Raw genomic sequence first — 21,941 nt, forward strand, 5'->3', positions numbered from 1 at the left:
CCCTGGGGATATTCTGAGCGGGACCATTCGTAAGGAGGGTGATATCAGGGTATCCTGCCGACCCTGGAAACCACACCAAGCCCCAGAGCCAGGGGCTGAGGAACCTGGCGTGCCCGCACCCCCGACCGACGTCCTTCGCTGTCACTCAAGCATCCGAGACCTGCAGGCATTGCCGCGAGCACGCACAGGTGCAGGCTCAGGATCTCCTCCAGGAGAGCGACAGGCAGCTCACCTGGCCAGCCTGAGTCCGCCCCATCGCCAGGGAAACCCACTTCACCTGAGTTGGCCCGCCCCTCGCCCGCGCAGGCCCCGCCCCTCGCCCGCGCAGCCCCGCCCCTGCACAGTCTCCGCCCCTCGCCTTCACAGTCCTCGCCCCTTCCCTGCGCAGGCCCGCCCCCTACAGCGCACGCCCCACCCCATGCACGCCCCGGACTCCGCCCTCAGCGGCGCCCCGCCTCGGGCTCCGCCCCTCTCCGTGTCTGCCGGGGCTCCGCACGCAAGCCCCGCCCCTACCCTGCTCCTACGCTCCGAGGCGCGGACGCTCCGCCCCCATCGCCCCGCCCACCCCGTGCCCAGCGGCCTTCGAGTTCCGCCCGGCCGCCTCAGGAGCCCACCCTTTTTCCCGCCAGCCTATTAGAGAGAGCGTCGCCGTCCGCGCTGACCAATGAGAGTCGCGGCCGGTGCGTCACGCCCCCCCGCGCCCCCGCGCGTGTGTCTGGGTACGTAAAGCGGCGACCTCCGGCTGCGGTGGTCACACGCCATGTGGCGCTGCGGCGGCTGGCTCCCTGGCTTCGTGAGGCGGCTGAGCGGCGGGTGAGACGCGCGGGAGCGGGACGGGCGCAGAGGAGGGAGCGCGGCGAAAGGCGTTACGGGCGGCCTCGGCGGCGGGGGGAGCCCGGAGGCTTCGGGGTCGTGTCCCGGCCCGGCGGTGCCGCGCCGCGGCCCCCTGCTCTGGACGCCCTCGCCCGGGGACCCCCGACGCCCCCGCCCGGGAACCCCGACGCCCCCGCCCGGGGACCCCGACGCCCCCGCCCGGGAACCCCGACGCCCTCGCCCGGGGACCCCCGACGCCCTCGCCCGGGGAGCCCCGACGTCCCCGCCCGGGGACCCCGACGCCCCCGCCCGGGGACCCCCGACGCCCCCGCCCGGGGACCCCCGACGACCTCGCCCGGGGACCCCGACGCCCCCGCCCGGGGAGCCCGACGCCCCCGCCAGGGGAGCCCCGACGTCCCCGCCCGGGGAGCCCGGGCTCGCGGCCGCCCCTCCCGCAGCCCAGCCCGGGAGCCTTGCGGACGGGTCCCGTGCCACCGCGTCCCCGCCCCAGGAAAGGAGCCCCTGTCCGGGGCTCCGGGCTGGCGACTGCGGCCCGGAAAGCCCGTGGGCGGGCGGGTCCCGGCCCAGGGAGCCCCGCGGCGCCGCGGCCTCAGCGATCCCGGAGTGGGTGGCCCCGTGTGCGGTCGTCGGAGGTGGACTCCGGTCCGTGTCGTTGAAGGAGTCGCCGCGGTCGCGGTCCGCGCAGCCCGTGCGGTGGCCGCGGGCCTCGGACGCCCGAGGCGCTGTCGGGCCGCGGCGTTGGTCACGGCCCCGGGAGGCGTCGCGGCGGCGGCTGCCGCGGCCCCGACCGAATCCGGGCGGCCAGGAGCGCGCGAGCTTCTGCGTGACGAGGTTCCCGGAAACAGACCCGGCCCAGCCGGGAAGGGTCGCACGCGGGGGCTGCGGGGAAGCTCGTTCCCGGCCGATGCACGGAGCCGAGCCCGGGTCACGGGGCGTGGGGTCGCAGCCCGCGGAGGAGCCGCGGTGCCCTGGCGGGGCCGGAGCTCCGCAGCGGGGCCCCCGGGGTGCGGCCGGCGCCCGAGGCGCTGTGGGGACCGTCTTCCCGCGCGGCCGGCCCGAGCCCTGCCGGGGGGTGAGCTCGGAGCGCGCGGTCCCGGCGGCCCGCAGGTGCCGGGTCGGCGCGCATCTTCCTCCGAAGCCGTGTGTGTGACGCGCAGCCGCCTAGACACTCGTTCAGGCGCGTCCCACAGCTGGGGGAGTGTGTCACCACGTGTCGCCGGCTCCCCTCGGTGGCCGGACCGTCCCTGAGTGCACGTCCTCCTGCGCGTCTCCCGCGTTCTCCGGAGACCCGTGCGCGTGGGCGATCGGCTCCAGCGCGGAGCCCGCGGCGTCCCCGCACCGCGCCGCAGGGCCCGCATCAGCCCCTTCTCTGCACCGAGTCTGGTCCCGACTCTCTCTCCCTCCTTTGCGCGTTTGTTTCTTATTCCGCGCGCGCCACGTCCCGTGGCCGCGGTCTCGCTCGTGTCACTCGGCCCCGGCCGTGCCGTCGGGTTTCTTTCTGTTCTGCCGTCTACGTGCGGTCCGACAGCCCCGTTCCCGATCTGGGACCGGACCGGGCCTGTCGTGCGTCTTGTTCCGGTTTCTGTGCGGCGTTACGGGACCCACCTGCTTGCCTCGCGCGCTCCTCGTCCGGCCAGGTTTCCGGAGTCCCGCGTTATCGGTCTGAGGTCGGTCGCCCTGGTTGCTGGAGGTCGGGACTCCCCGGACGCCAGCATAAAGGCTGTGTGCTGGCTAAGGCTGCGTGCACGTTCCCCAGGGCGCACACGTGTGCAGGTGAATCGTTGCTGATGTAAAGGACGCCACGTGTTATTCCACAGTTACTGTTTGCACCAAGTGCAGTTTAGGCTTTCCTGGCAATGACAGATTTCTTACTTTTTACCGGTTTGGTAGAAGTGTAATGGGAGTTCACTGTGACACTGTACGGAGACAAAAAATCATTTTAACATGAGAGTTTGTATATGGGTAAGGAAAATCGGTATCGTAATTAGAGTTCTTTATGAGCATTTACACATAACAGGCTTCGAATATGCAATTATTAGATGATATGAAGCTTTAGCTGAGTAGAGATAAAGATCATAAAATTGAAAGAACTTAACTAAAGAGTCCAGAAATCAGTTTTCTGGAATCTGTAAATGTAAGTTTTAATTTTTATTGGAAATGTCTTGATCATGTGAAAATGTTTTTGTGATGTTGCTCAATCACGTTAGCCCTGCAGAGGTCCTGCGGCAGCATCTAACCTCCGTTCCTTTCCTCCCGTGCAGCAGTGCCAGCCCGCGAGCGCGGAAGACCAGGGACGCCACCGCCTGTGAGAGGGCACAGCAGTATGAGGTGGGCGAGCGGATCCATGGGTTCACCGTGAGCCAGGTGAGCGTGGCCCACCTGGTTGCCCAGCCCAGAGCCCAGGGGAGTTGGCATCTCTGTCCCAGGGCTTGGCCCGCCCATAGTTCACAGCGTGGGCTCTACTGAGCGGAGTTTGCAAGTGAAAGAATTTCCTGATTCTTAAATAAGGGATTCCAAGAACTGAACCCCTTAAAGCCTATTGTCTCTAGATTTTAGAAAGTAAGTCACACACATTGAGGTTTGTGCGTCCACACACGTGGCTGTTCACTGCGCTAAGACGGCCCCCATCTGTGCGGGTCACGTTTTGCCTAGCACCTGAGTTTGCACCACACACAGAAACTTGGTTTGTGAGCTGAGTAAGGAGCTTGTGAGCCTGTACATTCACAATGTTGTTTCTTTTTCTTTTAATGCAGTAATTGAAATATATGTATTTCACATCACTGACTAGCTGTTAGCTTCAATGCTGTAGATAACACTCTTTTGCTATAGATAACACTCTTTTTTTTTTAATATTTTATTTATTTATTTGACAGAGATCACAAGTAGTCAGAGCCGCAGGCAGAGAGAAAGGGGCAAGCAGGCTCCCCGCAGAGCAAAGAGCCCGATGCGGGGCTCGATCCCAGGACTCTGGGATCATGACCTGGACCGAAGGCAGAGGCTTTAACCCATTGAGCCACCCAGGTGCCCCTGTAGATAACACTCTTAGCAGATTCAGAAGACAGGCGGCTCACAGTCCAGAAGATACAAGTGCACCTCCAGTACGAGGGGGGACATGAGGAACGTCTCTGTCTCTGGGGAAGCTCCGAGACCAAGAGAAAGACAGGAGGAGAGGGTGCTCTGCTGGGTGGGGAGGTCTAGGGTCAGGTTCGTGGAGAACGGAGGGGTGTGTAAGTGGAAGACGGAGGCCTGGATGTGCCCGTGGCAGCAGTCTGTGCTGGGCTTCCGGAGGGCCGGTTAGCTTGAGATGGGGGACTCAGGACACTGGGTGAAAGCACGTGAGCACGTGTGAAGTCCCTAAAGGCCAAGCAGGGGAGCTTGGCTGTAGAACAGTGACTGTCAGGGAGGACCTCAGAGCTGTGTTTCTGTGTTTTCGCAGCGTTACAGAAACTTCCGATAAAGCATGGTCCTTGTTTGACCAGTAGTTCCCGTGCAAGAGGTTAGGAGGTGGACGTTCACTGTGTGAACTGATTTTAAATACAATTGATCATCTCTTGCAAAGTCAACTCTTAGCTATAGATAATTTAACACTTGTAAACTAAGCAGGCATTGCAGCCCTCTTTAAGCAATGTCATTTGCATAGAAGGCCCCCACAAGACGGTCGGACACCGAGTTCTAATGTTGCCCCGCTGGTAGCTTGCTGTGTAAGCACAGACGAGATACCTTCGCAGCCTCTGAAGAGTGGGGTTTGATAAACAGTGTGGCTGTCGCAGTGACGCACTTTTGTGATTGAAGGGGAGAGGACCCTGGCGTAGTGGGACGATACGGCACTTTCTAAGGGCCAACAACCCCACAAGGTCTCGGGAGGCTTGCATAGCTAGGAGACCACTGTCCAGGGGTCAGGATGCTTTGTTTGTACTGGAGGTGATTTGGACCCTCCCAGTAGGAGCAGGTAAGGTGATACCCCGGCACACCCCGGGGCATTCCTCGGAACTGCAGCAGCCAGGTGAGGCACAGTCTGTCCCAGGCCGTGGGCCCGCTCCAGCGCCTGCCGGCATCCCGAGCTTCCGTGCCGTGACGTGCGGAAAAGGAGGCCGGCTGCAGGCCTGGCAGCTGAGAGCAGGGCTCCTCTGGCGCAGCCTGATGTGAGAGCTGGGGTCTGTGCCCTGTCTCACCGTTCCTCCGAGCCTCAGCCTTTCCGTCTGCAGATGGGAGTGAGGCTCCCCTGCCCCCGGGTTCCCCAGGAACCACTCACAGACTGTGTAGCCGATAACAGGTGTGCAGAAGACTAAGGCACCCAGGATGGTCATGTACATGGGTCTTACTTGGCCCGTTTGTGAGATTCAAGGTTTAAACAAGGTAGTTTCTGCTGACCTGTCGGCTCCCTGCTGTCACCAGATGCACAGGCCAGGGCCTGCGGTGTGACCATACCTGTGTCGAAGGCCTTCCCATCTGAGTTCAGCTGCTTGCGTGTTTCTTGTTCATGCAGGTAACGGCCATCCCTGAGCTGTCCCTGACCGCAGTGAAGCTCCACCATGATGGCACAGGAGCGAAGTACTTGCACTTGGCCAGAGAAGACACCAACAACTTGTTCAGGTGTGTGGGCATCGCGAGACGCGTCCCGGACTGGCTCCACCTAGAATGTCTGCCAGACGTTAGGCAGCTTAAGATCCCTGTTTGCACGCATTTTAGTTTTACTGACCACATCCCGGAAAACAAAGGAAAAGGCGAAATGAGTTTATGTCCTCAGCTGCCTAGAGTAAGAGCTGAGTCTGAATTAGTGATTTTCTGCGTTGTGGGGGGAGGCTGTGGCCGTGAGCGGCAGGGCGGGCGGGGCCGGACTCGGGCGTCCGCCTGAGCCTTCACCTGCTTCTCCCGTGTGGCCGCAGCGTGCAGTTCCGCACCACCCCCACGGACAGCACTGGCGTCCCGCACGTGCTGGAGCACACTGTCCTGTGTGGCTCTCAGAAGTACCCGTGCAGAGACCCCTTCTTCAAGATGCTCAATCGGTCGCTGTCCACCTTCATGAACGCCTTCACAGGTAAGCGGGTGTGCGCGGCGCCCGGCCTCCTAGAGGCCAGAGCAGGCGCCCTGTCCTCGGGTCTGCTGCAGAGCTGCTGGAAGTGGAATCCTGCTCGCGTTGTAAAAACCAGTTTTAGGGAAGAGGTCTCTGATCTTTTTCTGGGCAAGATCAAATTAATAATCCTTTGGAAATCTTGGTATGAAATTTGAGTTGGGCACCACATGTGAACATGGTGGCCGTGGTGTTTGAGTTGATTTCCAGGAGCTCGGGCAGTGTGGGGGCTGCTGCTGGATGTAGAGAAGTGCCCAGGCCTCTAGGTAACTGGTGCACTCTGGCCGCACCCGCGGGTCAGGCCCGCTGTGTAGGTGTGTGAGGTCATGGCTGGCTGGGGCCCTTCCACGTACGCCGAGCCAGGCCTGCCCAGGACAGTAAGGGTTCAGGGTGGGGGCCTGGCATGGGACTGGATGTGGCTCATTCCTTTGGGAATCTGTTGAATTTTTAAAATCTTTTCATTTATACCCAGCTAGCGATTATACTCTGTACCCATTTTCCACACAAAATCCCAAGGACTTCCAGAATCTCCTGTCTGTGTATTTGGATGCAACCTTTTTCCCATGCTTACGGGAACTGGATTTCTGGTGCGTAATGATTAATTGATTTGGACATTAGTATTAGAGTTATTATCATTCTGTAATTACTTATCATTATTTAGGCAGGAAGGATGGCGACTAGAACATGAGAATCCGAAAGACCCCCAGACACCCTTGACCTTTAAAGGAGTCGTCTTTAATGAAATGAAGGGAGTGTTTGTGAGTTTGTTTGTTTTTCTTCCTTTTTAAAACTGTTACAAAGATCTTCGTAAAATATCGGGATGTAAATTGGTCTGGGAGACAGCGGATATTGTTTTATGTCATTTGATAAGCTTCTCATGTCGGAATTGTTGAGCTAGCCCGAGACAGTGCAGTGAGCACCAGCTATTGGACAGTAAGAGGGCCACAGTCTCATGGCAGGTGGCAGCTCTGGAGCTGTGGGGAGGGATGCTGGGCATGTGGTCCGTGGAGGTCTGTGAGATGAAACTGTTAACATGACAGTGATAAGACCTTGTCTTTTTTTCTCATTCAGGGCTTTCCCCAAGCCTGTGTTACATGTTTTGTAATACTTTATAGGATACAGTAGCAGATAGTGTACCGCGCTCGTTCCTTAAGCCAGACATTAAGGAGATTTGCAAAATGTGCAAAGCAGTGCTGTTCTGCTCAGTAATATTTCTGATTTGTTCTGAGAAAGTTTCCAAAAAAATATTTGTTAACATTGATGGGTTAAGATAATGAGTGCATAAGTAATGTTTTATAAGGTCTCAGCTTTAACTTCTAATGTGGAAAAATTACGTGTACGCACACACCTGTGTAATCAGGAAACCCACGTCATCCAAAGCTCTTTGGGGGCCTCGCTGACATTTCAGAGTCGGAAGGATCTTGAGACCCGGCAGTTTGAGAACCTGTCCGCTGGGCCCATCCGCCCGGCTCCTCTGACTTTGGAGTCCTGCCCTGACATACGGGGCCTCGGTTGGGGTCTCCTTTCTTCCGGCACCTTCTGGAAACTCAAGCTGGAGTGACCGCTCTTGCTGCGGGAGACCGTGGGACCCTCCCTGCGCTCACGGACGGGGACCCTTGTGCCTGTTTCCTTGGTCTGCGCGTTCCCTCCCCCGCCCTCAGCTGCGTTTTGGCTGGTGGCCCACGCTCACCGCACAGAGTTTTTCCTTCTCCTGCGAGCCCCCGGGTCTCTGGGCCCCGCGGAGACAGTGAAGGAGCGGCGCGCTCTGTTCGGCAGGATCCACAAGGACCTTGCTTTCCACCGCGCAGTTGGAACACAGGGTGTCACGGGTGTGCGTCCACAATGTGAGTAACTTGTTGCACCGTAACGTAGCAGGGGGCCTTGTTTTTCATACGCGTGTATATTTGTTTATCTTTGAAGACGGACAACGAGAGGATATTCTCGCAGCACCTTCAGAACCGCCTCCTGCCCGACCACACGTACTCCGTGGTCTCCGGGGGTCACCCGCTGTGCATCCCAGACCTCACGTGGGAGCAGCTCAAGCAGTTCCATGCTACCCATTACCACCCCAGTAACGCCAGGTAACACTTCCTCAGGGTGGGTTGATTGAGAGCAGGCTCGTTTGCACACACCGAAGGGCACGGCTTCCCTCATGTGCGGCAAAGAATTGTTTGCAAAGATCTGTGTGAATTTAGAGCATTCTCGGCCTGGCGGATTGCCTCTCTCCTGTGGGTGCTCTTTCTGAGCATCTGCAGCGGGAACTTCTGTCCCTGATGGGGACGCCGCCTCCCGAAGGAGGAGCCGTGCGCTCCCTCCCTGCGCCTCCACTTTCTCGTGTCTAACACGGAGCGCGGGCTGCTGTCCCCTCCTGAGGCTGCCCCGGGACCCGGAGAGCTCCGGAAAGGGCGGTTGCCCTTCACTGAACCTGGGATACTTGCCTGGTGACCGGTTCCTTGTTGCAGGTATTACTAGTAGTAAAACAGCAGTGTGTGTATTTATAGGTCAAACACTGATGGAAAATCAGCTTTTCAGGATTATTTTAAATGTAAAAGAACTCAACTATTGGTTATGAAAACTTTGAAGCATACAGAAAAATACAGGGCCTAGAATAATGAGCTTCATACCCACACCACATAGTATCCGTCGTCAACATATTTTAAAGGAAATTACCGTCATCATGGTGGTTTACCTCTAATATTTAAATTCGTGGCCCTGAGGCATATTTTGTGACAGGATACCATATTCACATTAAACAGACACGTGCGTGAAAGCACCTACTCCTTATTGCAAATACAGATTTTCCGTAGTCCCCAAAGTATGTTTGATCCGTGTGAGGCCCATATATTCTATAAACTCTGTTTTTCTCCCTGTAGACACAGGCCATCACTGGGTTGGTATTCTGGCAACTTTGGTTGATTTTTTTTTTTTTTTTCTTTCTTTAATGCTCAGATTATTTTAGCTGTGTCCCAAGGGAATTCCTTTAAGCTCCTCTTATCTTCTGTTGTCTTAGTTTTCAGTGACTGGTTTCTGTGCCTCCAGCCCCAAATCCAGGCTCCTCCTGCTCTAGGTCGGTAGCTGCTTCCTTCTCCAAGGAGTCCTGTGACCACGTACAGAGGCATTTAGAGACCAGTGTCTGCCCGGATGCCAGGGCTGCTACTTGTTATGGGAGCGCCACTCTCTAAACCATCGAGTGGACATTTTTAAAGGATCCTTAAGATAATAGCTCCCGAGGTCAGGTGTGTTTATTTTATTGGGATATCACTGATATACAGCATTGCTAGTTTAGGGGTACAATAAAATGATTTGGGTCGTGTATACACTGTGAAGTGCTCACCACAATAAATCCAGGTAACCCTGTCACTGCACATAGTTAGAAATGGTTTTTTCCTTACGATGAGAACTGTTAAGATCTGTTCTCTTCGTAACTTTTAAATATATGATCGCTGTTGTTAACTACAGTCACCGTGCTGTCCGTGCTGTCCCCGTGACTTACTCAGCTTGCAGCTGGGGGCTTGCAGCCTTTCTACCCATTTCGCCCACCCCTGCCGTGGCAGCCACCAGTCTGTTTCCTTATCTTGTGTCTCAGCTCCAACAACAGCGTATTAAAAGGAAAAAAAAAAATCAACTGTGTTGTATCCTCTTTCCCCTGGGTGGATAACTGTGTTGTCTCAAAAATGTGTGATTTGAAATTTGTAGCCTAAGATTGCACCCCTGTCAAGAGTTTTATAGTTTTCAGAGTACAGGTCTTTCACCTCTTTGGTTGTGTTTGTTCCTAGGTTGGATGTTTTTGGGTTTTTTTGGTGCAGTTATGATTAGAATTGTTTTCTTTCCTTTCCTTTTTTTTTTTTTTTTTTTAAAGATTTTATTTACTGGGGCACCTGGGTGGCTCAGTGGTTTAAAGCCGCTGCCTTCTGCTCAGGTCCTGATCCCAGGGTCTTGGGATCGAGCCCCACGTCGGGCTCTCTGCTTGGCAGGGAGCCTGCTTCCCCCTTTCTCTGCCTGCCTCTCTGCCTGCTTGTCATCTCTGTCTGTCAAATAAGTAAATAAAATCTTTTTTTTGATTTATTTACTTATTTGACAGAGGGAGACATGGCGAGAAGGGGAACACAAGCAGAGGGAGTGAGTGAGAGAGAAGCAGGCTTCCCGCTGAGCAGGGAGCTGGATGTGGGGCTCGATCTCAGGACCCTGGGATCATGACCTGAGCTGAAGGAAGATGCTTAACAACTGAGCCCCCAGGGGCCCTGGGATTGTTTACTTCATTTCTCCTTCTGCTGCTTCATTATTAACACATAGAAATGCAACCGCTTTCTGCGTGTTGATTTGTATCCTGCAGTCTTACAAATTAATTCAGTTCTAGTAGTTTTTTGGTGGAGTCTTTAGGGTTTTTTGTACATAATATGTCATCTACAGTGAAAGTTTAAATTCTTCCTTCCCAATTTGGATGCCTGGTACTCGTTTTGCTTGTCTGCTTGCTGTGGCTGGGACTTGCCGTGCTGCAGTGAGTAACAGTGACGAGAGTGTCGTGTTCCCGACCCGTAGGAAAAGCTCTCCGGTTTTCCCAGTTGAGTATCATGTTAGCTGTGGGTTTTTCATAGATGGCTCTTACTACCTTGAGTTGTTTCCTTTAAATCTGCATTGCTGAGGGTTTTTATCATGAATGGATGTTGTACTTTGTCAGATGTTTTCTCTGCCTCTTTTGAAAGGATCATAAGGTTTTTATCCTTCCTCGTACCGATGCAGTGTGGCATGTGGGTTGACTGGTGAGTGTTGAACCCTTTGCATCCTGGGAATAAATCCCACTTTATGGCTTCGAATGACTATTTTAAATAAATTGTAAGATTCAGATTGTTAATGTTTTATTGAGGATTTTTGTATCTATGTTCATCAGAGATGATGGCTGTGGTTCTGTGTGTGTGTGTGTGTGTGTGGTGTCTTTATCTGGTTTTGGTATCATGGTAATGCTGACCTCATAGAATGAATTTGGAAGTTTTCCTTCCTCTTCTGTTTTTTGGAAAAGTTTGAGAAGAATAGGAGTTAACTCTGCTGTGAATGTTTCATAGAATTCACCTGTGAGGGGCCCCTGGGTGGCTCAGTGGGTTAAAGCATCTGCCTTTGGCTCAGGTCCTGATCCCAGGGTCCTGGGATAGAGCCCCACGTCGGGCTCTCTGCTCGGTGGGGAGCCTGCTTCCCTGTCTCTCTGCCTGCCTCTCTGCCTACCTTTGATCCCTCTCTGTCAAATAAATAAATAAAATCTTTAAAAAAGAAAAAAGAATTCACTTGTGAGGTTGATTGGTCCTGGACTTTTATTTATGGGGGTTGATTACTGATTCAATTTTGTTTCTACTTATAGGTCAGTTCAAATTTTCTATTTCTTGCTGATTCAGTTTTGTTGGTTAATATTTTTCTTGGAATTTATTCATCTTTTCTAGGTTGTCCAATTTGTTGGCATATAGTTTTTCATGATATCCTTTTATAGATGTTTGTATTTCTGTGATGTTGGTTGTTAGTTCTCCTGTTTCACTAGTGTTTTTGTTTATTTGGATCCTCTTTTTGCCAGCCCCAACCCTTTTTTTTTCCCCCCATGAGCCTGGCTAGAAGTTTTATCAATTTTATTGATGTTTTGAAAGAACCAGCTCCTGGTTTCATCTGTCCTACTATTTTTTTTCTAGTTTCTCTATTATTCATCTGTGCTCTCGTCTTTAATATTTCCATCCTGCTGCTGGTTTGGGGTTTTCCTTGTTCTTTTTCTAGCTCCTGTTAGGTGTAAGATTAGGTTGTTTGAGATTTTTCTTGCTTGTTGAAGTAGGCCTGTATTTTAGTAAAATTCCCTCTTAAAAACAATTTTGCTGAGGGCGCCTAGGTGGCTCAGTTGGTTGAGTGACTGCCTTCAGCTCAGATCACGATCCCAGACTCCCAGGATCGAGTCCTGCATCAGGCTCTCAGCTCCAAGGGGAGTCTGCTTCTCCCTCTGACCTTCTCCCCTCTCGTGTTCTCTCTCTTCCAAATAAAGAAATAAGATCTTTAAAAAACAAACAAACAAAAACAAAACCCAAAAAAAACAACACTTTTGCTGCATCCCAGAGATTTTGGACTGTTGTGTTTTCATTTCCATTTGTTTCCATGTATTTTTTAATTTCCTCTTTGATTTCTTGGTTGACCCATTGATTGTGTAGTAGCATGTTACTTAACCTCCATTTATTTGTGGTCTTTCCAGATTTTTTTCTTATAGTTGATTTCCGGTTTCATAGTTGTGATCAGAAAAGATGCCTGGTATGACCTTTTTGAATTTGTAGAGACTCGTTTTGTGGCCTAATATGTAATCTCTTCTGGAGAATATCTATGTGCACTTAATGAGAATGTGTATTCTGTTTTAGGGTGGAATGTTCTGGATCTCTGTGTTAAGTCCATTTGATCCAGTGTGTCATTCAACACCATTGTTTCTTTATTGATCTCCTGTTTAGGTGATCTGTCCAGTGATGTCAATGGGGTGTTAAAATCCCTTATTATTGTTGTATTTTTGGTTAGTTCCCTTGTATTATGAACTGTGTTGTGTATTTGGGCGCTCCTGTGTTGGGTGCCTAAGTATTTGTGATCACATCTTCCTGTTGGCTCCTTCCCTTCGTGATTATGTATGTCCTTTGTTTCTTGTTGCGGTCTTCGCTTTCAGGTTTATTTCATCCGGTGTAAATATTGCTACCCCAGCTTTCTTTTCGCTTCTGTTTGCATGAGAACTGTTTTCCGTCCCTTTCAGTCTGCAGCCCTCTTTAGGTCTGAGGATGGATCGGTCTTGTGTTTTTAGTCCGTCACCCTGTATCTTTTTTTTTTTTTTTTTAAAGATTTTATTTATTTATTTGACAGAGAGAGATCACAAGTAGGCAGAGAGGCAGGCAGAGAGAGAGAGAGAGGAGGAAGCAGGCTCCCCGCTGAGCAGAGAGCCCGATGCGGGACTCGATCCCAGGACCCTGAGATCATGACCTGAGCCGAAGGCAGCGGCTCAACCCACTGAGCCACCGAGGCGCCCCACCCTGTATCTTTTTGATTGGACCATTTAGTCCATTTATATTCAAAGTAGTTATTGACAGGTATGGACTTAGTGCTATTTTGTTCCTTGCTTTATGGTTATTTTTCTGGTTTTTCTCTCTTTTCCCTACTCTCTCCTCACACCGTAAGTTGTTGTTTTAGTGCCACACTTAAATTCTTTTCTGTCTTTGTTTTTTATATCTGTTACTGGGTTTTGGTGTGTGGTTACCATCCGGTCCGCACGGGCTGTCTTCTGCGCGTGGCGGTGTCTGGTTAGCTGACAGTTGCTGGTTTGCCCCCATTCCCCGCCGCCAGGGTTCAGGTTACGGTGTCACACTTTACATCCTTTTATGTTGAGAGACCCGTGAGTAATTTTTACAGACACTTACTGCTTTGTGTTTCCTGCCTTTTTCCTCTTACTAATGGTCTTCTCTTAACATTCAGAGTCCCCATGCACATTTCTTGTAGGGCTTATTGAGTGGTTATGAACTTCTCAAACTCTTGTTTGTCTGGGAAGCTCTTCGTCTCCTATTCTGAGTGGCGGCCTTGCTGGATACAGTGTTCTTGGCTGTAAATTTTTTCCATTCAGCTCTTTGCTCTGTCATGTCACCCCCTTCGGGGCCTACAGTGTTTCCGTTGAAAAACCCACTAATAGCCTCATTGGGTTTCTCTTTTACCTAACTTTCTTTTGCTGCTTTTATAATTCTCTTTATCACTGTTTTTTTGCCATTTTAGTTACTCTATCTTGATATGGACCTCACTGGATTGGCTGCTTGTGGGGGGTCAGACTCTTTGCCTCCTGAATCTGGATGTCTGTCAGCTTGCTTGCATTAGGGAAGTTTTCAGCTATCAATTCTTCACACAAATTTTCTGCCTTCTTTTCTCTCTTTGCTTCTGGAATCCCTATAAGGCAAGTGTTCCTGCGCAAGTGTTGGCATTTTGCGTGGGTCTTCTGCTCTTTTCCCGAGTCCAGCGAGTATCTTTATGGCCATCACTTTAAATTCTCTGTCAGGCATGTGACTTAGCTCTGTCGTGCTTAAGTCTCTTGCGATTTTGTCCTGTTCTTTCATTTGGACCTTATTTCTCTGTCCCCTCATTGTGGCTCGCTCTCAGCGTCTGTTTCCGTGCATCAGGAAAGTCTGCTGTGTCCCCTGTTCTTGACTGTAGGGGTCAGTGTTTACAAGGTGGCGCTGGTTCTCTGCCAGAGGAGAAGCAAGGCCACTGGGGAGACCGAGTTGGGTGGGGCGGCCTGCAAAGCGCCCGTGCACAGGGTTTCAACAAGGTGTGTGCACGTCCCCCTGCTGGAGGTGACCAGCCGCCACCCACCGGGACCGAGCCCCTACAGGATGTGTTTTGGGAGACGCGGTGTTGGCCAGGAGGGCCCTGGTCCTCTGTGGGAGGGGACCCGCTGCACTAGGCTAGGGCAAGCCTGGGTGCAGGGGTGGGACACGTAAGCAGGTTAGCTGGTGAGCGCTGGTGCCCGGCTGGTTCCGGCAGGTGGCTGTCTTTATGCTGCGGAGCAGGTTGGGAAATGGTGTCATTCGGCTCCTTTGTTCCTGGAGGAGTCTCCCATCATCTCTGTCCCTGTGGGAAACTCTGCGATAGGAACCCACTCTCCCTCCTGTGTGCCCCTGCCTTTTTCAGACTGCTGCTTCTGCGGCGTATGTCCCTGGGGTGGTTGCTGTGCTGTCTCTTTCAGGGAAGAAACTCCATTTCCTGTCCCCCTCCAGGTTCTCCCGGAACAGAGCCTGCTGATCTTTATTTTATTTTTTAAAGATTTTTATTCATTCAGGAGAGACAGAGACAGAGGGAGGTAGAGGCAGAGGGAGAAGCCTGAATCAGGACTTGATCCCAGGACCCTGGGATCATGACCTGAGCTGAAGGCAGAGGCTTAACCGAATGAGCCACCCAGGTGCCCGAGCCTGCTGATTTCTAAAGTTCGAGGTTTAAATACCACTGGTTGTAAGAACTCATGAAATTTGGCCCCTCTGGTTTTCAAAGCCAATGTTACGGGGATTTATGTTCCTATGTGGGCTCCCTGGTGTGACCCGCTGCTTCTCTCTCCCTACCCACGGGTCCCTTCGTCCAGCAGACAGCGCCGTGGTGCAGTTAGCCCTCAGCCACTCTGACCTTCCCACCCTCTCCAGGGCGGTCTCTTGTGCACATTTAGTTGTGGGGTTTGTTCTGCCGGAGTTTGGGTTGTTGTCTGGGTTATTTACCCCGATGGAGCTGTTACCTGGTTGTACGTGTGGGAGGAGGTGAGTTTACTCTCCTGCCCTGCACATCCTCCATTTCATACAGAAAGCCATCCGCACTGATTTCTCATTTTGTGAAACTAAGATCGACTAACAACTTCTCTGAACGTTTCAGGTTCTTCACTTACGGCAATTTTCCATTAGAGCAGCATCTGAAACAAATTCACGAAGAAGCACTGAGTAAATTTGAGAAAATTGAGCCAAATACTGCGGTGCCAGCTCAGAAGCCTTGGGATAAGCCAGTGAGTTCCCCATCTGGAGAATAAGCAGTGTTTTTACTTACTAAATCCATTGAGATGAAGACTCGAACTGTGTATTAGTGATAAGATTTTCAGATGTGGCCTCTGACTTGAATGTAAAAGCTTCTTACCCCTAAGGAATGGTTACTTATTTGAAAAGAAACTTTAGTGGAAAGCATCTCTTGGACCACTTTGTGCCTGTGTGGGTAACTCACTGTGGGGCAAACCCAGTCGTTCGTACTGTGCACTGACTTAATAAAGTATCATGTCCTTGCACAGAGGGAGTTCCATATCACATGTGGCCCGGACTCCCTGGCTGCGGGTTCCTCTGGACACACAACCGTCGGGGTCAGCTTCCTCTTACCAGAGTAAGTGTCCGTTGTGAAGGGGGGAAAAGTGTCTTTGCTGGGTTGGAGGTGAATTCTCCACACTTAACGGCTCGGTGGTTAGGGTGTAGGAGCTGAGCAGCTGCTGGGCGGCAGGGAACATGTTAACATCTGGGATGATTTGGGGTAATTGCCTTTAGTAGCTACCCAGGAAAAAAAGTAACTTCTTACTTCTTAAAGCTTATTTCTGTGGAGAAAATGGGACAGCTGTTGATACTTATGGGCGTGGGATGCCCCTAAGCGCGAGAAGAGCACAATGAACACGGGTTTCAAAACAGCGTACGACCACGGAGCTCTGTCGCCAGAGCGCTGTGCACACCTGCGGGCGCGTGGGCGGGCGGGCATCCTCGGCCGGTGTGCGGCAGACTTGGCTGCCTCAGTGGCCCTGCGGCTCCACCGACTTCCCCATCTCCTCACTGCTCTTGTCCATGTGTGGACAGTGCCCTGTGACTGGGGTGACCCGGGTCAGAGTGCTCGGCACCCTATGATGGGTTGACATTCGACATGCTGCCAAGTCAACTTGATGCTTCGGATCCCCAAAGTAATCTAGCGTATGAGAGCTTTGCAAACCAAAAGCAAAACTAACAAACACCAAAAAACAGTTTACTCTCTTTTTTCCACATACCTTAAAACAAAGGTTAAAAAGCAAGCATTTGCAGAACATCTGTTTCTTTGGAAATAAATGTGTCGATTTGGTAGTGATTTTAATGATTTTGAAAACACAAGGCCAACGGTTTTCATTTTTCTCTCCCCACCGGCCCCTGCCACGGTTTTAAATGAAGCATCACTGATACGTTTGAAGCCTTCACGTTAAACCTTCTGTCTTCACTCTTGATCAGTGGACCCAACTCCCCCTTCTACAAAGCATTAATTGAATCTGGACTTGGCACAGACTTTTCTCCTGATGTTGGGTAAGTTTCATTAGTCGAACAGATCAGTGGTGTTTGCAGTTGGGGCCAGTTTTGACGTCGACAGTATGTGGCTACACCTGGGGAGGGTTATTGGCCTCTGCTAGGTGGGGTTAGGGATGGAGAATGCTCGGAGACCCCACAGTCACGGGATAGGTCCCCTGCTGCCCCAGCACAGAACTGTGCCCGAGAGTACTGGTCCAGTAAAGCTGTTTTTGATCCCTTGGAGGGCACATTTGGGAAAAGAAAGAAGAAAGATAGCTTGTCCACGATCTGAGGATGGCATACAGCTGCCTGCTTGAAAAGCCGGGTTGTTAAATATTCTTTCAAATCTTAAGATTTTGTAAAGCTCAGCAGTTTTGTTTCTAGATTTAATTTTGCCATAACTCTAAACTGCACTGATTTTTAGAAACGTGAGAAGGACAGAACGTAATTGTGCCCAGTTATGTCTGAGGACTCGGCCTCTGTGGCTTTCTCCTGGAAGACTTGCGAGGCTGGAGTGTCCGTAGCTCTGCTCTCTACAGTATTGAGTCTCTGAGTGAAGCATGTGCTGATGATGGAAGTTGCTGGAATTCTGCCGTGTGACCCATTTGTGTATTGTAGATACAACGGCTACACGCGGGAGGCCTACTTCAGCGTGGGCCTGCAGGGGATCGCGGAGCAGGACACCCAGGCCGTCCGGGACATCATCGACAGGACGATCGAGGAAGTCATCGAGTGCGTGTGGCTTGCGCTCTGCAATCTTGACGCTGTGCTGACACTGTCCTCGCACTGTCCTCGCACTGTCCTGACACTGCCCAGGGAGGCGCCCACTTCCCGTGTTTGGCTGTCTCTTTACCTCATAAAACACACGTTGTTCGCTTAGACCTATTTAAAGATTATCTCTGCTGCCTCGTTGCACGGGGACTGGTTTCCTTTTTAACATCTGTGTACTCTGTTCCTTTAGGAAGGGGTTTGAAGAGGACCGCATTGAGGCTCTCCTTCATAAAATCGAAATACAGATGAAGCATCAGTCTGTCAGCTTCGGACTCAGCCTGACGTCTGTATGTAATTTCTCCTCTGTCTTCTTCCGTTTGTCCTTTGCTTTCTGCTGTGATCGTTGGGTCCTTGATAGCACTGAAAACACAGGTGGGCATTCATAGTGCCTTTCATTTGAACCTTGAAATTTGTGCTGTTTTGGGTCTGATACAAATTTACTTTTAATTTAATTTTATAATACATCTTGTCTTTTTACCAGCGCAGTTGGCTTTCCGATATCCTTTTTTTTTTTTTTTTTTTTAAAGACTCATTTATTTCAGGGAGAGTACACGCAGGGGGGACGGACAGTGGGAGAGAGACCCCGAGACGGCTCCGCAGGGTGCAGTCTGACGGGGCTGCGTCTCCTGAGCCTGAGATCATGACCCGAGTCAAAGCCGGGAGTCGGACGCTCAGCTGAGACCCTGGGCCCCCTGATATCTTGTGTTTTTATATGGGACACATTCCTGCAGAGTATGCATGGGTAGAGATTTGTAACTATAGATATGTTGGTAATTATATTTCCTAAAAAAAAAATTTTTAATAATTTTTCTTTTTAAAGATTTTATGTATTGATTTGAGAGCGAGAGAGACAGAGATAGCAAGAGAGCGCACAAGCAGGAGGAGAGGGAGACGCAGGCTCCCCGCTGAGCAGGGGGCCCGATGGATACAGGACCCAGTCCCAGGACCCTGAGAGCATGGCCGGAGCCGCAGGCAGACGCTTCATGGACTGAAGCAGCGAGGCGTCCCTCCTTAAAATGATTTGAAAACCTGTGCTTCACTTTGTCAGAGAAAAAACAGACTTAAAATTCCCTAACCAAAATATGACTTAATTTTTGTTACAGTCGTCATGGTACTTTTAAATACAGAAACAGATGGGCGCCTGGGTGGCTCAGTGGGTTAAGCTGCTGCCTTCAGCTCAGGTCATGATCTCAGGGTCCTGGGATCGATCCTCACATCGGGCTCTCTGCTCAGCAGGGAGCCTGCTTCCTCCTCTCTCTCTGCCTGCCTCTCTGCCTACTTGTGATCTCTGTCAAATAAATAAATAAAATCTTTAAAAATAAATAAATAAATAAATGCGGAAACAGAGATCTTAATACAATGTTAGGTTTGAGGTCCAGGCTCTGGTGTAATGTGCGCGGCGTGACGTTCTCGCTTTGCAGTACATCGCCTCCTGCTGGAACCATGACGGGGACCCCGTGGAGCTCCTGCAGCTGGGGGGTCAGGTGGCTCGGCTCCGGCAGTGCCTCAAGGAGAACCCACACTTCCTGCAAGAAAAAGTAAAACAGTACTTTAAGGTAAGGAGATGGGAGAATTTATATGAATAAGTGACGTGTTTCTTAATGATTGATTAATGTATTAACAAATTTAGCTCATTCTGATGCAGTTTGGCTTTTTATGTGAATATGTGAGTCGTCTTTTATATATGAAGGTATCATGCGTGTGTATTAACAGAGACATCTGTAGGCGTTTTTATTCTGTTTTGTTGAAAGAAAGATTACATCGTCCACCCCTCAGTTTTCGGAAGGTTTCGACAAGAATTGTCCACTTGTCGTTACATGATTGGTGGGACTCCCCCATGAAGAAATACATTCCTGGGATTTCTTCACTGGGAGTGTTTCGCTTTCCTTTTCCGCGGCTGGGTCAGTGCCTCCCTGAGTCCCTGGTCTCTCCGGAGTCTGCTGCGTCCTGGCCCCTCAGCCTCGGGAGGTGCCGCAGCTGTGCGCGTCTGTTCGTCCACGTCGTGCCGGTTGCCGTCGGCTCTTCCGAGAACTCCCTCGTGTTCGTTGCTGTACTGTCCGCGCTCCTGTGCCCTGGTCCACGGCCTCGTTTACTCGAGTCTCCCTTTTGTCTTGCTGTATGAGGAGGGTTGGCACTTTGGTCCATCTGTTTGAGAAAGTCTGATCTGTGATGTGATTTGTAGGTGCTCTTTGTTCCGCGAGCTCTGGGTTTGGCTTGATCTCACTTCTCCTTAGTGAGGGTGTGAAGACCGGCTACTCACGGGTCTTTGTTTTTGATACAGGAGTTCACAGTGTACGTGTCACTCTTCACGCTGGTCTTGTGGGGTCCTGTAGTTTTCAGTGTGTTCTGTTTGCAGCTTCATTTGTCTCGAGGTATTTTCTAGGATCCCGTTACTTACTCTTTAACCTGCTGGTTGTTTAAGAATGTGTCACTTCCAGCGGGTGCCTGGGTGGCTCAGTGGCTTAAAGCCTCTGCCTTCGGCTCAGGTCATGTTCCCAGGGTCCTGGGATCGAGCCCCGTATCGGGCTTTCTGCTCATCAGGGATCCTGCTTCCTCCTCTCTCTCTCTGCCTGCCTCTCTGCTTGTCATCTCTGTCTGTCAAATAAATAAACAAATCTTAAAAAAAAAAAAAAAATGAATGTGTCACTTCCATACGTTTGTTGATTTCTGGCTTTCCTTCTGCAGGCCTGCCTTGGAGATGGCACACGCGTGGTTGCTGAGCCCCGCGATAAAGCAAATACTGCAATAAAGCAAGTCAGATGAATATTCCGGTTTCCCTGTGCAGATGAAAGTTGTGTTTACACTATACTGTAGTGTGTTAAACGTGCAATAGTATGAGGTCTAAAAGAAAAAAGTACACATCTTAGTTAAAAAATACTGCTAAGGGGCGCCTGGGTGGCTCAGTGGATAAGCTGCTGCCTTCGGCTCCGGTCATGATCTCAGGGTCCTGGGATCGAGCCCCGCATCGGGCTCTCTGCTCAGCAGGGAGCCTGCTTCCTCCTCTCTCTCTGCCTGCCTCTGCCTACTTGTAATCTCTCTGTCAGATAAATAAATAAAATCTTTAAAAAAAATAAAAATAAAAAAAAAAATACTGCTAAAAAGTGCCAATCATCTGAGCTTTCAGTGAGTCCTAATCTTTGCTGGTGGGGCGTCTTGCCTCGATGTCGGTGGCCGCTGCCTGATGCGGGTGGTGGCCGCTGAAACGGGGGCGGCTGCCGCAGTTCCTTAAAATAAGACACTGGTGCACTTTGTGCAGCGACTGACTCTGCCTTTCACAAATGCTCTGTGGAGCAGGTGGTGCTGTTTGATAGCGTTTCACCCCCAGCGGGCCTTCTCTCGGGGCTGGAGTCCGTCCTCTTAGACCCTGTCCCTGCTTTATCACCTGAGCTCATGTGACATCCTAAAGATTTTTATTTATTTTAGAGAGAGAGAGAGAGCATGTGTGAGAGCAGGAGGGAGGGGCAGAGGGAGAGTGAGAGAGAGAACCCCGAGCAGACAGCATGGAGCCCCAGCATGGCGCTTGATCCCACAACCCGGTCACTAGATCAAAAGTAAGATTGTGCTAGGTGTTTGTTTGTTTGTTTTATTTGAAAGAGCGAGCACAAGCAGTGGGAAGGGCGGAGGGAGAGGGAGAAGCAGGCTCGCCGCTGAGCAGGGAGCCCAATACAGGGTTGGATCCCAGGACCCCGAGACCATGACCTAAGCTGAGGGTAGATGCTTAACGGACTGAGCCACCCAAGCACCCCTGTTTTTAATTTTTGAGGACCCTCCACACTGTTTCCCAGAGTGGCTGCACCAGTGTTCACTCTCTCCACATCCTCGCCACACATGTTCTTTCCTGTGTTGTTGGTTTTAGCCGTCCTGGAGGTGCGGGCGGCATCTCACGGTGGCTATGATCTGCATCTCCTGACGCCGAGCGATGCTGGACATCTCCTGTGTGTTGGCCATGAGACGTCTTTGGACAAATGTCTGTTCGAGGTCGTTATGCCAGTACCAAACTGTTTTAGTTACCACGGCTTGGAGTTGTGACGCCTCCTGTTCTGTTTCTCAAGACCGCGTTGGTAATAGGGTCTTCTGCGGTTCCGCACACATTATAGTGTTGTTTGTTCTGCTGCTCTGAAAAATGCCTTTGGTATTTTGACAGGGATTGTATTTAAGCGGATTGCTTTAAGTAGTATACACATTTTAACAATATTTATTTTTCCAATCCGTGACCAAGCCTTGTGTTTCCATTTTTTGCATCATCTTGAAATTTTTTTAAATCAGTGTTTATAGTTTTCAGAGTATAGGTCTTTCATCTCTAGTTTATTCCTAGATAGTTTACTGGTTTTGCTTCATTTGTAAGTGGGATTGTTTTCCTCATTTCAGTTTCTGCGGCTTCACTATAAATGTGTAGGAATACGCAGATTTCTTGACATTGATCTTGTATCCTGCGACTTTGCTGGATTCATTTGTCTGCTCTGGTTGTTTCT

The 21,941-nt window shown here is 51.2% G+C and overlaps 1 protein-coding gene across 2 annotated transcripts in view; it reads left to right on the forward strand.

The window, feature by feature from the left end:
- Positions 1–702: 702 nt before the first annotated feature.
- PITRM1 (pitrilysin metallopeptidase 1) overlaps positions 703–21,941 on the forward strand; it is a 42,116-nt gene continuing 20,877 nt past the window's right edge. Inside the window, exons 1-13 of one of the 2 annotated variants that reach the window (XM_004757911.2) lie at positions 703–813; positions 3,096–3,198; positions 5,321–5,427; positions 5,721–5,872; positions 6,378–6,492; positions 6,567–6,663; positions 7,826–7,986; positions 15,296–15,422; positions 15,699–15,787; positions 16,588–16,716; positions 17,317–17,430; positions 17,660–17,756; positions 18,891–19,025. In XM_004757911.2, coding sequence (XP_004757968.1) covers positions 761–813; positions 3,096–3,198; positions 5,321–5,427; positions 5,721–5,872; positions 6,378–6,492; positions 6,567–6,663; positions 7,826–7,986; positions 15,296–15,422; positions 15,699–15,787; positions 16,588–16,716; positions 17,317–17,430; positions 17,660–17,756; positions 18,891–19,025 — 1,479 coding nt within the window. In that variant the 5' untranslated portion in view covers positions 703–760. Of the gene's footprint in view, positions 814–3,095; positions 3,199–5,320; positions 5,428–5,720; positions 5,873–6,377; positions 6,493–6,566; positions 6,664–7,825; positions 7,987–15,295; positions 15,423–15,698; positions 15,788–16,587; positions 16,717–17,316; positions 17,431–17,659; positions 17,757–18,890; positions 19,026–21,941 lie in introns of those variants that run through there. The other variant, XM_045072367.1, reaches the window with a different exon arrangement.

The sequence above is a fragment of the Mustela putorius genome, unplaced genomic scaffold, assembly GCF_011764305.1.
Source record: "Mustela putorius furo isolate JIRA1106 unplaced genomic scaffold, ASM1176430v1.1 tig00004033_pilon_pilon_pilon, whole genome shotgun sequence".
In the NCBI taxonomy this organism is placed as follows: Eukaryota; Metazoa; Chordata; class Mammalia; order Carnivora; family Mustelidae; genus Mustela; species Mustela putorius.